This window comes from Dipodomys merriami, unplaced genomic scaffold, assembly GCF_024711535.1.
Source record: "Dipodomys merriami isolate MVZ:Mamm:240054 unplaced genomic scaffold, mDipMer1.0.p SCAF_39, whole genome shotgun sequence".
NCBI classification, from domain to species: domain Eukaryota; kingdom Metazoa; phylum Chordata; class Mammalia; order Rodentia; family Heteromyidae; genus Dipodomys; species Dipodomys merriami.
Window position 1 is genome coordinate 4,517,526 of NW_027205492.1, and position 16,145 is coordinate 4,533,670.

At 41.1% G+C, this 16,145-nt stretch overlaps 1 protein-coding gene and 1 long non-coding RNA gene across 4 annotated transcripts in view; both read right to left on the reverse strand.

Annotated features, from left to right (window-relative positions):
• Nucleotides 1-3,829, reverse strand: LOC138805334 (WAP four-disulfide core domain protein 15A-like). The gene is made up of 4 exons (XM_069990120.1): nucleotides 3,711-3,829; nucleotides 1,045-1,165; nucleotides 721-879; nucleotides 1-151 (listed from the first exon to the last, which is right to left on the reverse strand). The coding sequence occupies exons 2-3, from the start codon at nucleotides 1,130-1,132 to the stop codon at nucleotides 722-724; spliced, it is 246 nt and encodes an 81-aa protein (XP_069846221.1). The 5' UTR covers nucleotides 1,133-1,165; nucleotides 3,711-3,829; the 3' UTR covers nucleotides 1-151; nucleotide 721.
• Nucleotides 3,830-7,273: 3,444 nt separating this feature from the next.
• The window catches only part of LOC138805203 (uncharacterized), a 33,900-nt gene continuing 25,028 nt past the window's right edge, over nucleotides 7,274-16,145 (reverse strand). Inside the window, exons 1-4 of one of the 3 annotated variants that reach the window (XR_011365466.1) lie at nucleotides 10,635-10,649; nucleotides 9,270-9,507; nucleotides 8,275-8,886; nucleotides 7,274-7,430 (exon numbers count right to left, since the gene is read on the reverse strand). This is a non-coding gene — a long non-coding RNA (uncharacterized lncRNA). Of the gene's footprint in view, nucleotides 7,431-8,274; nucleotides 8,887-9,269; nucleotides 9,508-9,636; nucleotides 9,652-10,634; nucleotides 10,650-16,145 lie in introns of those variants that run through there. The other 2 variants (XR_011365464.1, XR_011365465.1) reach the window with 2 other exon arrangements.

Consider the following 16,145-nt stretch of genomic DNA (forward strand, 5'->3'; position numbering starts at 1 on the left):
TTCTTCATTTTATTTTCATATCCATAAGCATTTAACTCCTAAGGCAGGAAGGGAGGGGCCTGGGAGAAGCAGGGGAAGATTGGAGCATGGTTATCCAAGTCTGAGCCGGAAGAACACCTGTCTTCTGACTTGTTTAAGGAGACGTTTCCACCTAAGGAGAGGAGAATCAGAGCTAGAAACAGATGCAAACTATGCTGGGGATATGGCTGTTTGGTTCCAGGACCACCATGATCTGGAGCCTCCTAGCACTCTCTTCCCAAGAAGACTGAGATATAATGCCAAGAAATCCGGGACTGAGAGCCAGGGATTCTTGGCAAGCCACACAAAGGAATTCAGATCTCATAATTCTTGACCATACAATTTAAATGTGAGGTGGAAAATATTTCATTAGCACACACCATAAAAAATATTCTAAAAATAAACAGAGAGAGAGGGGGAGAGGATTGGAAAGCAATCATCATAGCAAAAATCCATTCACAGCAACCAAAAAAAAAAAAGAGCTGAGAGATAAATTTTGCCCCAATATGCCTGCTGTACAGAGGAGAAGCATGGTGCCATGCATGAAATGAAGGGTACATCCGCCCCCTCACCCCCCATTTAAAAACCTCCGATCACAGGGAGTTCCAGAGCCACAGACTGTTTTAGGGCATCATTGAAGGATAGTGACTCTGCAGGAGGATTTCAGAGGAGACAGAGAGGAACAGATCTGGGGTTTGTCACCTCAGTTCAAAGTCCACCACGGCTTGACACACTGATTTTGGCAGTAGTAGAAACAACATTTCTTATCTTCCTTGCAGCCCCGATCATGATTACACTTGGGGAGCAGGGTGAAACGGCAGTCAAGATGAAACTCGGGGCAGTACCCAGATTTTTCAGAACCTACAAAAAAAAAAAAGTCGCAAGGCGAGTCAAGGTCACCGTTGAGGTACACAGAGAGAATCAGCACCAACCTGGGTCATTTATCAGCTACTTCCTGCATGGGGGCCATCTCCTTTCCAAGTGCCACCTCCCTGTCCCAGCATCCCCAGGACTGTCAGACCTTACCTCTACGCCACAAGAATCTAGGTTGAGCCATGTGGAGGCAAAGGAGGACCGTCACAGTGAGTAGGAAGAGGCTGCTGTGCTTCATCATGCCAGGGAACTGCAGGGTGTCTGTGTCTGTCACCTACAGTGGAGGACCACCGACAGGGGGAGCTGTAGTTCCCAGGACAGGAAGGCAGAAGTGCATCAGTGTAACCAAGGAACATCAACCGTTTCCTTCAGTCCCCAGGAAGAGACACTTTGAAATAACATCCAGGTCTGACTTCCTAGTCTACCTGCTCTGCTTCCATGGACTCACTTCTTTTCAGGGCATTGCTTTATGTTGTGGTTTTAGCAATCCTAAGTTAAATTAATGGAATACTTCTGATTAACAGAATATAGGTAAACCTTGTGATTTATTATTTTTTTTGAGACAATAAAAGAGTTGTCTTTCCCAGAACATGCAATCCAGTTTGTCTGTCTCCTTATATATCTGGGCTCAGATATGGTTGCCTATGAGATCTTCCTTCTTTTTATTATTTTTTTGTTGTTGTTGGTTGTGAGACCTGACTTTGGGCCTGGGTGCTGTCCCTCACCTCTTCAGCTCAAGGCGAGTGCTCTACCACTTGAGCCACAGCGCCACTTCTGATTTTCTGTGTGGTTTATTGGAGATAAGAGTCTCACAGACTTTCCTGCCCCAGCTGGCTTTGAACCGCAATCCTTAGATCTCAGCCTCCTAAGTAGCTAGGATGACAGGCATGAGCCACCTTAAGATCTTCCTTTTAACACATTAAGATTTAAATGCCACCCTCATATCACAAAGACAAAGCAAGATGATGGGCTATTAACAATGTGCTTTCAAGATTTATGGGGCAGAAAAAAAAAAGCCAATTTGTACTCAGTGTGGGACTTAAGTTTAATGTGTAACTAATGTTTTCTATCTTAGTCCATTCTTTTCAGAATCTCCAGAAATGTACCAAAGTTACATTTGTTGATAAAATTTAACTTGAGGACATTTTGGAATGTGAATGGCAGGGTAAATAACTGTGGAGGTACTTTTTCTTTCTGTACTTCTGCTAAAATGTGTGTGGCTCCAACTTGCTTGGTTGCTAGAATATACCTTGCAAGCAATGTTTTTAAAAAATAGTTTCATTACTATGTGCACCCAGTAGAACTGGAGCCAAATGTGAAAAGCCAAAGTTTTGCTCTCTGTAATAAGTCTTCCCTGGCTTTCTAGTTCATCCTTGTGGCTACCTAAAGGCTTTGCATCCTTTTGCTATTGTTGTCTGTGTACCTGAGCTGCTGTTTTCTAGCTCTAGTTTGGCTGAACTCAGAGAGTCATAGTTCACATGTAGAAAAACAACCCTTTCTACTTGGTTTAAACCTTAATGAAATGATTTTGCTTTCATTTTCCAGAAATTTTTCTGCAGCTCCAGGCACTGACTCACACCTTCTGGATTTTCAATCACATTTTGTATCACTTTTTTTTTTTTCATTTATAGGGCTTGATTCAGGGCCCAGGCACTGTCCTTGAGCTATTTTTTACTCAAGGCTAGCACTCTACCACTTTGAGCCACAGCTCCACTTTTTTTTTTTTTTTGGTGGTTTATAAGAGTCTCAGGGACTTTCCTGCCCAAGCTGCTTCGAACCATGATCCCTTTGAATCATGATCCTCAGATCTGAGCCTCCTGAGTAGCTAGGATTACAAGTGTGAGCCACCAGTGTCTAGCGAGAATCTCAATTTTATGATACTAAAATATTGCAAAGATAATCACATGAAAGGAAATTATATTCTAATCTTGTATAAACATAAACTCAAAAATCTTAATAAAATTTACTCAGTGCACTTTGTGTAGACATAAGCGTATGTATAAATAAAATGATCCATCACAAAACAGTAGACTAATTCCCTCTCCAGCAACAAAGTCTAAATTTTCAAATAGGGTTAATGGGTTCAAGCTACAGTTCCAGCACAAAAAAGGGCAGGGTGGTGGTGTTGGTGGGAGAATCTTTGAGTGTGGTCAGAGATAGGTTATTTTAAAGTATGTAGTGAGGGGGCTGGGAAGGTGGCTGGGTGGTAAGTGCTTGCCTTGATGCATGAGGCCCTGGATTCCTCAGCACCTCATAAGTAGAAAGTCAGAAGTGGCGCTGTGGCTCAAGTGGTACAGCACTCGCCTTGAGCTGAAGAGCTGAGGGACTGTGCCTAGGCCCAGAGTTCAGGCCCCACAACTGACCACCCCCTCAAAAAATGTAGTGAGTAGAAAAAGAATAATAAAGAGAGAAGAAAGCTTATGAAATTCATAAGACAGCAAGTAAAGGACAACGTGTATGTGTTGGGGCACTCAAGAGAAATTCGAGAAAAAGGGGAGACAGCTGTTTTTAAAAAGAAATAAGGCCAGAAAACTTTCCAAACTTGGAAAAAGATACAAGTGTATGATACAAGAAGATCAAAGATCTTTAATCAGATTCAATCCAAAATAAGATTACACTGTGATATAGCATGAACAAAACTTCAAGGGTGAAAGCCAAGAAAAGATCCTGGGCAGCAAAAGAAACCAAACAAAGAGCATGTAAGAAAGTTCCAGTGTGACACATAGCAGACTTCCCAGCAGAGATCCTAGAGGCCAGGGAGGTTTGATGACATATTCAAGGCACTCTTGGAAAGAAATCTAAAAACCAAAGTTACTTACCCTACAAAACTGTCCTTGAAAACTAAAGGATACACGTCAAGGGTTTCATGAAGAAACATAATCCTACAAACTTCATCAGCACCAGACCTGTTTTACCAGAAATGCTAAATGGAGTTCTTCAACCTGAAAGAAAAGAACTTGAGAACATCAGAGAGGATAAAAACTTCCTGGTAAAAATATACACAGGATCGAATTTAAGAGGCACCAATAAAAAATACCATTGTAAAATGTAAATCATATGTCTTTCATATTAAGGTTAAAGACAAAACTGCTAAAATGAATAACTATAAACAAGTTTCTACCAGATATGCAATAAAGATGTTGATTGTGACATCAAAATTCAAAATCCAAGGGTGCAATGAAATAAAATTATAGGGTTTTTGCTTTACAATCTAACTTAGGGTATAAGTGTCATGACAACCACAAACCAAAAATTATGATAGAGATATAGAAAAGGATCCAAAACATGCTCTAAGAAGAAATTGAAATACGGATACTGGGTCTAAGTGGCGCCATCTTGGCATCTTGGTGGATGAGACTTTCTTAAGACTCTTAGAGGTGAAATCCATTTCTTCTTCTCCACCCCCCAGGTGATGGGCACAAGAATTCCTAGAAGCAGGGGCAGGGACTTGGGCAGTAGATTCCTGGACCTGCCAGACCTGTACTGTGATCTCGCAAGACTCTTTGAGCTCCCTGTAATCCTGTCCCTTGACCAGACCCTATGTAGCCCCCACCAGCCCAGTCTCCTGACTTTTCTCAGGTCACCATGGCATCCCTCTCCAACTGTCTATGAGAGTTGATCTCGTTTGCTGAGATTGTTTTTCTGCTCCTTCTTTACTACCCTCATGGCTCAGTTTCCTAACAGTATTAAGTCCATTGGAGGCTCCAAGTTTTTGAGGGATATGAGTCCTTCCACAGTCTCCTGCTTTCTAATAGAGACACCAGATTCAGTTTCTCAAAAGGTGTTTCTCTGTGTCTTGAGATCGAATTCCCCTTAAAAATCACTTACTTACAAAGAAATACTTTTTTTTCTTGTGTGCTAGTACTGAGGCTTAAACTCAGGGTTTGAATGTTGTCCCTGAGCTTTATTTATTTATTTATTTTGCTCAAGGTGAGTGCTCTACCCCTTGAGCCACAGCTCTGCTTCTGGCTTTTTGCTAGTTAATTAAAGATGAGTCTCAAAGGCTTTCTTGCTTAGGCTGATTTTAAACCAAGATCCTCAGACCTCAGCCTCCTGAGTAGCTAGTTCTACGGGCATGATTCACCAACATCCAGCCAAGGAAATAGTTTTGAGAGGAAGAAAGGAGCTACAAAACAGCTGGGAAGTCATTGACTAAATTCCTTTATCTATTAATATCTTAAATCTCAATGGCTCAGTCTCTCCAATTAAAATACTTCGTATGGTTATAGTAAATGGACAGAGTAAAATCAACGCTCAGCTGCATAGTGTTTACAAAACACTCCTGTCCTGTGGAGAAGAGAGACAAAGAAAAAGAACAGACAAGAAAGAATCCATGCAGATAGGAGAGTAAAAGAGAACAGAAGTCAATATAAGAGAAATTTAAGCCACAAAATATTTTCAAAAGATACAAAGAAGCTTATAAAACAATGATAAGGAGATGAATTCAGAATGGAAAGGTGCCTCTTGAAGGAAGAGGTCCCATCTTCTCACAATCTTCTTTGTGTGAAGATGTGTGTGAAGATGACTCAGTCACATACAAGTAGAAATCCCCTCAAAACTACCACCAAAACCCAGTGAGGACTAACAGTCAATAGAGTAGAAGAATCCAGGATCAACATACAAAGGCAGTAACATTTTCAGATAACAACAGTCAATTATCTGAAATAGAAATGAAGAAAGCAATCACATGCACAATAACTACTTTACACACAGAGTAGTGATTGCTGGTAATGGGGAGTGTGTGTGGGGGGCCCTGGGTCAAAAGTGAGTCTGGCAGATTTCTATCTCTGTGAACTGGAGAGTGCAGTAGGATGGTAGTATGGTGGCTGACTATTGGGAGAGGGAGAGGCTCTTATTCCTAGCCCTAACTTTACAACCCAGGAACGGGCCTTATGGGTCTTTATCTCTCACTTTCACATCCATCTCCCAGGAGCTTCCAGAAGTCCCACCCAAACTATAGGATCCAGAAACAAAAAAGAAGCAGGAAGTATCATTTGTTGGAAAGTGTATGCCCTGAGCATCAGCCTGGAGGGGAGAATGGCAATGTTCACAATGGATACTGGGTAATACAGCCCAGCAACCCAACAGGACATCAGTTATCTATCTCCCCTCTCCCTTCTCTCTCTGTCTCTGTCTCGCACTGTCTTTTTCTGGATATACTGAGGTTTAAACTCAGGACCTTTTTCTATTAGGCAAGCAAGCATCTTACCACTACAGCTACATCTTCAACAAATTCTCTATTAGTTTCAATTACATGTTGCTTTTGTTGTGTGTGTGTGTGTGTGTGTGTGTGTGTGTGTGTGTGTGTGTGTGTGTGTGTGTGTGTGTGTGTGTGACAGTCCTTGGACTCGAACCCAGTGTCTGGGCACTGTCCCTGAGCTTCTTTTGCTCAAGGCTAGCACTCTACCACTTGAGCCATAGCTCCACTTTTGGTAGTTTATTGGAGATAAGAGTCCCACAGGCCTTCCTCCTGGGCTGGCTTTGAACTGCCATACTCAGATCTCAGATTCCTGAGTAGCTAGAATTATAGGCATGAGCTACTGGAACCTAGCTTATATATTTCTTTTACATTCATTTAAGTATTTACTATTTTGTTTCTTCTGTAGCTTTGAGTTTAGCTTCCTTTCTTACTTACTTTTATTTTTGTTTGAAATTCCTTAAAGTTAGCTTATTGGTTTGGAACTTCAGTCATTGATTATATTATATTTATAGTTATACATTTCTTTATAAACACTTTGTAAGTGTAAGCATCCAAAAGTTTTAGTATTTTTTGTTTTCATTTTTATTCATACCAAAATTCTTTCTAATTTCTCTTGGAATGAGCTGGTATGAACTGGTGATATTGAAGGCACCAGTAAATCTGGGACTTCCCAGGACCTATGGCAGTTAATCTCTGCCATTTATGGGCACTTTGAGTTTCTGAAGTCTCTTGAGGAAAAGGGCCATGAGAGGCTTTAGACATGGCCTCAGGTAGCACGGGATGACTGTCTTGAATGCCCGGTTTCTTTGTTTTTGTTCTTTATGCCAGTCCTGGGGCTTGAACTCAGGTCCTGGGCACTGCCCCTGAGCTTTTTTGCTCAAGGCTAGCACTCTACCATTTGAGTCACAGCACTACTTCCAGCTTTTTCTGTTTATGTGGTGCTGAGGAATCAAACCCAGGGCTTGTGCATGCTAGGCAAGCACTCTACCATTAAGCCACATTCCCAGTCCATTGCATGCCTGGTTTCTAACCACCTATCTAGAAATGTGTCTTTGATTAGCATTTTCCTTGATACTCTGAGACACCTGCTTTTCTTTTGGAGCTCTCTATTTCAGGGATGTCTCCCAGCCCTCTAAACCTGAAAAAAGCAAAAAAAAAAAAATCTCAGAAGTCAAAAGCAAATGATGCAGAAAGTTATGTTTTTATTGAAAAGCACATGTTAGAAATCCCAAAGAAAAGCAAGTATGAGGAGGTGGCATCATCCATGGACCAAGGGTCTGGAATCACCCAGGAGAATGAATCTTGAAGGCGTAACAGACTGCACTCAGGTAAGATGACCCTTCGGGAAAGAGAGGACCGTGAGTGATGTGATCATGGAGAAGGCTTGGATGTCAGATTTGACCACTGTCCCTTTTGGTATCAGCTGAACCAACTCACACATATTAGTATGCTAGGCCACCAAGAGTCAGCTCCGGATATTGCCTATGTTCCTTGCCTACAGGAAGCATCATTTTCCTTCATTGGGTTTCAGATTTCGCTCCTGGCATTATGAATATACAATGGGGAAAAGTGGGGTCTCTCCCTCTCTAGTCAACTCTCTGATGCCACAGACAGACATCTTTCTCTGTATTCATCCCTTCCCTGTATTCTGAAAGAAAGAGTGCAAATGAAGTCCTTGGACCTGGGCTCTCTGGAGAAGGACAGCTATACCCAAACAGGGATGCAAGCATGCTCAACAGCATGCAGAAAGAGAAAATATTATTTTTTATGCTTTAGATCAATATAAGCAAGTAATAAAATTTTACTACTCTGGTGTCTAATAATTAGCAATGCTTACACTATCAACTTATAAATATGCTTATCTAGGTAGTGCATGGTCAGAAAAAAAAGTTATTTTTTAAAGTCTAGGTAAAAGGAAACCATCGCAGATATTTACTAAGAGTAGAAATTCAGTGCCTAATGATAACCAAGGTAGCTTTTCATTCTTCTAATCAGGAGCCTAGCTCATCTATCTTTCCCACCCTCCACCCCTCCCGCCCCCCCAAAAAGCCCTGGGAACACAGCACTTCTATTGAAGTAGACAAGAAGTCTCAATCCCATAAAATAATCCCATGAAGGCCTCATCTACCACTTCTAACCATCAGAGTAGGTATCTCTCCTGTATAGTATAGTAAGAAACTTACCTCCAAATCTGTCCTGGTCTTCAGCGTATTACTGAAGATACTGCTCCATAGAGTCTTGGTATTTGATTTGAGCTCCCTTGACAAATTGCTGCTGCATTTGCTCGTCACTTGGATATTGTGATTGCCCTTTGAATGAGACCTGTCTCTCTTGGAATTTTGTGCCTTTCATTCCCTGATATAAGGAGCTTCCCTTGGTTTTCATGTATTGACTAGTTCCCTTGAGCTGGGAAGCGCCTTTGGCTCCAAGGTAGAGGGAGCTTCCTTTTGTCTTCATATATTGACCTGACCTTCCCTTGGCTTGGGTAATATCAAAATGTTTATGGACTTGTGTCTGTCCACCAGCATGCTTAGTAGCGATCATTTGGGCGGACTTTTGTTGGCTTAAACCTCCTGCCTGGCAAAGGCTGGCTTGTTTTTTGGCCACATAGGCCTGCTTAGTTTGTGTTTGTTGCATAGAAAGATCACTGCCCTGCATCTGGCTTTTAGTTTGGGTCAGAAAACTTTCTTCACTTGATATTCCTTTGGCGCCTTTTTGTCCAACATGCTGATGAGTTTTTTGTTGTGTAAGTAGATATTCATAGGATCTATCTGGCAACTGGCTTTTCGTCTGACCTAGTAATTGATAATAATAATAAAAAAAAAGTTACATCATCTCCCACCTCTCCTTTCTTCCAAGCCTACCCAGATCTCTTGCATCAATTCATTCATGACCCTCCACCCCCACCCGCCCCCAAGACATCTGAATTCTAGTGAAGACTTGTTCTCATTAAGAAGAGGGGCTGCTGGAAACAGAGGTTTGACTCAAGTAGTAGATTGCCAGCCTTGAGTGTAAAAGCTAATGGACTGCGCTCCAGCCCTTGAGTTCATGCCTTCATACCAGCATAAAAGAAGAAGGGCTGCCTTGAAGAAATTTCTGCTCAGCCCCAGAATAATAACCTTAGGTGGAGGGTCTGCTCCTTGAAGTATCTTTCCCTTGTCCAAACCACCCTACTCACCTTGGAACGCAACACCAGCTGCTTGCTTCTCCAGAACAAAGAGCAGAGAAAGGATGAAGATGATGGTGGACTTCATCTTGCCAATATGAGTCTTAGCTGAGAGCTGAGGGTTGTTTCTCATTTATATCTTCCTGGACAGGGTGTATCAAGGGTGTGGCTGAAGCTAAAAAGCACTGCCCTTTCTTACTTTAATGCCAGCCTCCTCCCCTCCTCTCAGTTGGGGGCATTGCTGATGTCCCTAGGGAACGTTGAACAGGGACACAATGTGAGAGACCTTTTCCTACTCCCATACACTCCAGAAAAATCTTTATCATTATCACAAAATTATAACACAGAGTTTCTTGTATTTAAAAAAAAAATTAAGTACCGAGTGGGGATGAGACTTCAAGTTACAAAAGTGACCAGAACCCGATCACACTTTCCTAGTCCATGCTGCCATGGTTCAAAGGCTCCATTCTAGATCTCAGCCCTATGGCTCTGTTGGCTTCCAACTGAGCCAGAAATGCTTTTTTACCTGTGTAGGAGCAATCATAGTTGATGAAAGACACAGAAATCAAATGAACTTATGGGAGCCAAAAGAGAGTTTTAAAAAGATGCAGTGGGTTTGAAGGATGTATTTGCATGGTAGGACAATTTTTCATCATTTGGTAGACCCTCTGTTTGATCCTTAGCTCTAAAAATAAAGGAATGACTGGGACACATATCCAGAGCTGCTGGGAAGTTCCTAGCCATCACAACTAGCATGTGCCAAAAGCTGCCGAATACTTTATACCAGAAGAAGCAAGAAATGTTGGCTTATCTGTTGCATTGATTATATTAACATTTAGGAGACAATACAGTTTTGGTGGGTTGTCAGCTGGAGAATGGAGAACAACCACAATATTTTCAAGAAGTTTCCATGAACAGTGAAATGTTGAGACTCTACTGGTGGGCCAGAGAACTTAAGAGGTGTCTTAAATGGTGATGAAAATGACAAATGGAAAAAGAAGGAAGAATATGGCTTCCCCCCAGTCATTGGCCCATTCTTGTAATTCCACATGCTCCAAGGGCAGAGACAGGAAGATAGCAATTTCAAACCAGCCCAAGGAAAGTTAGTGAGACCCTATCTCAAAAACAAACAGCTGGGCTAGGAATGTGGCTTACAGTGCTTGCCTAGCATGCATGAAGCCCTGGGTTCGAGTCTTCAGTACCACATACACAGAAAAAGCCAGAGGTGGTGCTGTGGCTCAAATGGTAGAGCAAAAGAAGCTCAGGGACAGTGTCCAGACCCTGCATTCAAGTCCCAGGACTGGCAAAAACAAAAACAAACAAAACAAAAACAACAACAAAAGGCTAGGGTTGCAGCTCAAGTGGTAGAGCACTTACTTGCATAGCAGAAGGGTCTGGGTACAATCCCTAGTACACTCATTCACTCACTCACACACACACACACACACACACACACACACACAGAGCAAGCACTAGTTTCCTTATTGGGTTGGGTTCTAGCAATGAAATCAACTTTAAGTATACAGTATTTGTGTGTGTGTGTGTGTGTGTGTGTGTGTGTGTGTGTGTGTGTGTGTGGTAGAAATTATCTTTAAGTGGTTGTACAAAGGAGTTTTAATTCAACACGTCAGTTTATGAGTATAATGCATCTTGATCAATATCACCCCTTTCATCCTCCTCCTCCCCATCACAGTATCGTTTTAAGGCAAAAGATTTCCAGCAGAGGTACTAAACTATTGCATTTTCAAGATTTTCCACTCCTGATGAACTTGTTAATGTATTGAAGTGGGAAACAAAGTGAGTACTTTCACCTAATGTACAAATGTGCTTTCCTGCCATTGTGACAATGTGATATTGTAACAATACCATACAGGGTCCCCTATGGCATTCTTCTCATTGGCTGATGAAGACTGTGGTATGGACACCCCACCGAGAAGAGCAGAGAACCCTCACAGGGAGTCAGTATGCATGGAGAGCCATGGGGGGGGAGATATTCTGGAGGGAAGAAGGCTTGAAATCATTCTATCCTAGAATCCCAATCTGTCCTAAGGAGTGCTATAAGGAAGAGGAAAAGAAATAATCAGCTATGTTTTTCAATTAGCACAGATGGATAAAAAAATAACCTATCTATAAGACATGGGAGCTATGCACTTTGACTCTGGACTATGCACTTGATCGCTTACCAAGGTTCTCTTTGTTCTAAGGGCAGTGATTTCCCTCGGGAGAGATGTCAACAGATTGAGGTGACATTCTCCTGATGTAATACTGCTTTCCATGCTTGGCAATTGTACGACTCTACAACTGCCACTTATTTTTTTTTAATTTTTTGAATGTTTCTGGGTTTTTTAAATATGTTTCATTTTTGAAAAGATTTTTATGATCTTTAAATAGTTGTACAAAAGAGATGCATTCAACAAAGCAGTTTATCAATATAATACATCTTGATGTCACTGCTCATCATTTTATTATTCTCACTCATCACTCCCTCCCAACCTTACCCCTTCCCCTACTTTTCTTTTCTTTTTTTCTTTTTTCTTTTTCATTGGTCATGGGGCTTGAACTTGGGGCCTGGACACTATCCCTGAGCTCTTTTGCTTAATGCTAGTGCTATACCACTTTGAGCCACAGCTCTGTTTCTGGTTTCCTGGTGGCTTATTGGAGATAAGAGACTCGTGTACGTTCCTTCCGAGCCTGCCTTTGAACTGTGAACTTCAGAGCTCAGCCTCCCAAATAGTCAGGATTACAGGCATGCGCCACCAGTCCTCCAGTTTTCTTAATTTTGTAGGATATACATTGAATCTGTGCCTGCATTCCCCCTCCCCTTCTTCTCTTCATTCATCTTTCCTCTCCCCTTGACCTCACCTCACCCCTTTTAAGTATTCATTTCCCGGTGTTCATTTTGTTGCACTATGATTTTTCCTTTCTAAGGAATTACACCGTGTGAGATCTTCCCTAAATGTACTGTATTTCAATTAATACATTATATACACTTGTATACCATCCAAGGCATTTACTTGTGCATATATATAATCCAATTCTGCCTTCTGCATGAAAGAGAAAACATGCAAACTTTGTCTTCCTGGGCCTGACTCACTTCACTTATCATGATGCTTTTTTCTAGGTTCTTCCATCCACTTCTTTTGAAAAAGGATCCAGAGCCATCTAGTTCAGAGCTTACTAACAAAAGGATCTGATGGGCTGGGAAGGTAGCTCAGTGGTAGAGCGCTTACCTTGTATGCCTGAGGCCCTAGGTTCGATTCCTCAGCACCACATAAGCAAAAAGAAAAAAGCTGGAAGTGGCACTGTGGCTCAAGTGGTAGAGTGCTGGCCTTGAGCTGAAGAGCTGAGGGACAGTGCCCAGGCCCAGAGTTTAGGCCCCACAACCAGACCCTCCCCCCCAAAAAGGATCTGATACCTTTTGATTATATCTTCAGATAAAAGGAGAACATCTTTTGACTAATGCAGTGTGCAAAATATACAAGTAAAAGCCAAGGGGGTCAAGATTTAATACTCATATCAGAAGGAAATGTATTGAAGTTTTAAAATATCATTTCAAAATTTGCAATGCAAGTTTCTAGTAAAAATGAAAGCAGACAAAAGTAATTTAGGAAAACACGGGAGAAAATGAGCGAATAACGTGCCATAGGTATTGTTTCTTGATAGGTAAAGAAAAAACTCTTCCTGAATAATTTTTTAAATGTAAGACAGCTTAAAATGGGCATCATCTGGCAGGGCACTGGTGGATCACGCCTGTAATCCTAGCTACTGAGGGGGCTGAGATCTGAGGATCACAGTTCAAAACCAGCCTGGGCAGGAAAGTCCATGGGACTCTTATCTCCAATAAACCACCAGAAAACCAGAAGTGGTGCTGGAGCATAGCCTTGAGCTGAAGAGCTGAGGGACTGTGCCCAGGCCCAGAGTTCAAGTCCCATGACTGAAAAAAAAAGGGAGGGGACATCATCTGACCCAAGAATGGAAAATGGCATGTTTGGCGAATCGAAGAGGACAATTAAAGGTGTTTTGTCTTTTCTATGCAGATCACTTAGCAAGTAAGAAAAGATAATAAAATGGATTGTGCTGAGGACAGAATAGAAAGCAATACTGTTCACATATCAGAAAAGAAGCACAGAGGCTATCTAAAATCTGGTAACCTGGACTCACAAAGTGCCAGGCCCAGGGGGTCAAGTTCTGCCAAAGGAAAAACTTGAGAATAAAATTGTCATGGAACATTTATGTAGGAAGTTCTCAAGACTGTGGGGAATGTTTCCCTCTCATCCCCAACCCTTATAACCACACTTCCATGTGTTCTATGAATTTCATTATTGTATACTATGTATAAATGAAACAATATCTACTCTTTTGTATCAGTTTTTTATTTAACATAATATTGATAATCTCGATTTTTATTTCTTTTGCTAGTCTGTAATTGCTTATATACATAGACATAAATTTGGTTTTTAAAACATACAATTGTAGCTTTGTTAGAATTACAGGCCCCCTTTTGTCCTGTAGAACTACCCTATGAATGGGGATCCTGATATAATTTGTTTTTAGCATGGTGGTTCTTGTTTTTGTTTGATTCATTTAAGTCTATTTTATTAAGTATACATCAATAATGTATACAAAGTATATGTTATATAATAATACATAGTATAATTATATGTATAATAGAAATGCATATATATTATATACACACATATATGTATGTGTATACACAATTTTCTTTAAGCTGATGTCATAATTTGAATAGTGTCCTTGTGAACACAGATATCTACATGTCTCTATAATAAGCTGATACTGATGAAAAAAATTTTTTTTGTTGGTCAAGGGCCCTTGCCTGGACACTGTCCCTGAACTTTTTTGCTCAAGGCCAACACTATATATGTCACATTGAGCTACAGCACCACTTCCAGTTTTCTAGTGGTTAATTAGAGATAAGAGTCTCACTGATGGTAGAGTGCTAGCCTTGAGATGAAGAGTTGAGGGACAGCGCCCAGGCCCCAACTTCAGGCCCCACGACCGGACCAAAAAAAAAAAAAGAGTCTCACTGGGACTTTTCAGCTCCAGCTGGCTTTGAACCATGAGCCTCAGATCTCAGCCTCCTGAGTAGCTAGGATTACAGGTATGAACCACCAGCACCAGATGTTTTTTTAAATATTACCCAGAAGTAGTATGGCTGGATCATATAGAAGTTCTTTCTTGAAATTTTTTTTTAGCAATTGTTACTATAAAGGTGATGTACAGAGGGGTTACAGTTACACAAGTCAGGTAAAGCACATTTCTTTTTGGACAATGTCACCCCTTCCCTCACTCTCTTCTAGTTTTTCCCTCCCAAGTGTCACATAGTGTCTACTGAGTACCACTGCTGCGTTGGTTCACCCTTTGTGCCTCCATTTCTGTGCCTCCTCTTCCTCTCCCAAAGACAGATAAATGAACAAACAAGACAAAAAGAAATGAAAGCAAAGGCAGCAACAAAGAATGAACCTCTTGCTTCCATTTCTTGGAGTTCATTTTGATAAACATGGTTTTAATTTTTCTTTAGATTTTGAGGAAGCTCCGTACTGATTTCCAGAGGGGTCTTTACCTTCCCACCTGCATCCTCACCATCATTTGTTATTCTTTTTCAGTGATGATAATGGTTCTGACTGGGGTGAAGTGGCATCTCACTTCCCCAGTTGCTGGGGGTGTTGACTTTTTCCGTGTATTTATTAACCATTTGTATTTTTTCATTTGAAAACTGTCTGTTTTGTGGCATAGCCCCATGTATCAATTGGATTACTTGTTCTTTTAGTGTTTAATTATTTTTAGTTCTTTATATATTTTAAATATTATTACCTATTGGATGAATATCTGACAAATATTGTCTCTGACAAATATTCTTGTTTCTTTTGTTATATTCTACCTTTGAAGTAGAATAGAAGACCAAACATTGTGGGACCAAAAATGTCGATGGACGGACAGTTGGAGAAGCCATTTTCCTTGCTTCTATTAAGTTGTTCCTCTCGTTCTGAATAAGATGTATGCAGCGAACCTTGTCCTGAAGACACAAAGCAGTCTTCAGATGCAAGTATGGGATCCTGGTCTTGTCAACTCATCCTCCAGGGGACACGCAGTCCCTAGGAAAGGCAGCCTTGCCTGAGGAGTACTGAAGCCAGACAAGGGCTAGGAGAGCACATTTTCAGAAGACATGTAAGGCCCAGCACGTCGGGCCTGCCCAGCCTTCTTAGGAATCATGGTAGTTAATTAACAAAATGATCTAGAAGAGTATAGGGACAAAAAAAATGTCTGTGGTTAGATGTGTTTTTTTTCTCTTTGTTTTTATGCCAATTGTATAGGCCCTGTAAGGAAGAAATACCTCTTACATGTTCACATAGTAAGGTAATCTATCATGAAATGCAACTAGCTGACTTGGTTAAATGATTTCTTATGTAATTTCTATGATTCCAACTTATGCCTGGTTAGTTGCATACGTGGAATCTATTGTCAATGAAAAATTGTTACTGTCTTTGAAATGGTTGGTTCAAAGACATGTGGAATTCACAGCATGACAAAAAACCCATGAGAAGTAGGACTTTGGACCGTGAATCCATTGGCCTTAGCCCCCATCTAGGCCTTGTCCTGCACTGTACGATGTAAGGCCCAGGGAAGAGATTATTTCTGCCTTTATTCACTTATTTGTCTTCCCAGTCTTCCAGAACAGAAGCTCCTCTATTCTCTGATTCTTTTCTGGATGTCAGTAAAACACACTAGTGTGTCACCATCTTGATCTAAGCTCTGCTCTCCCATGACATGGGGGCAGGGACTAGTTGCTTGTGCTTTTTCTAAACCTCAGTAATACCATCTGTAAAAGAGAGAACAGAGCACCTGCAGTTTTCCAAGCCTCTAACT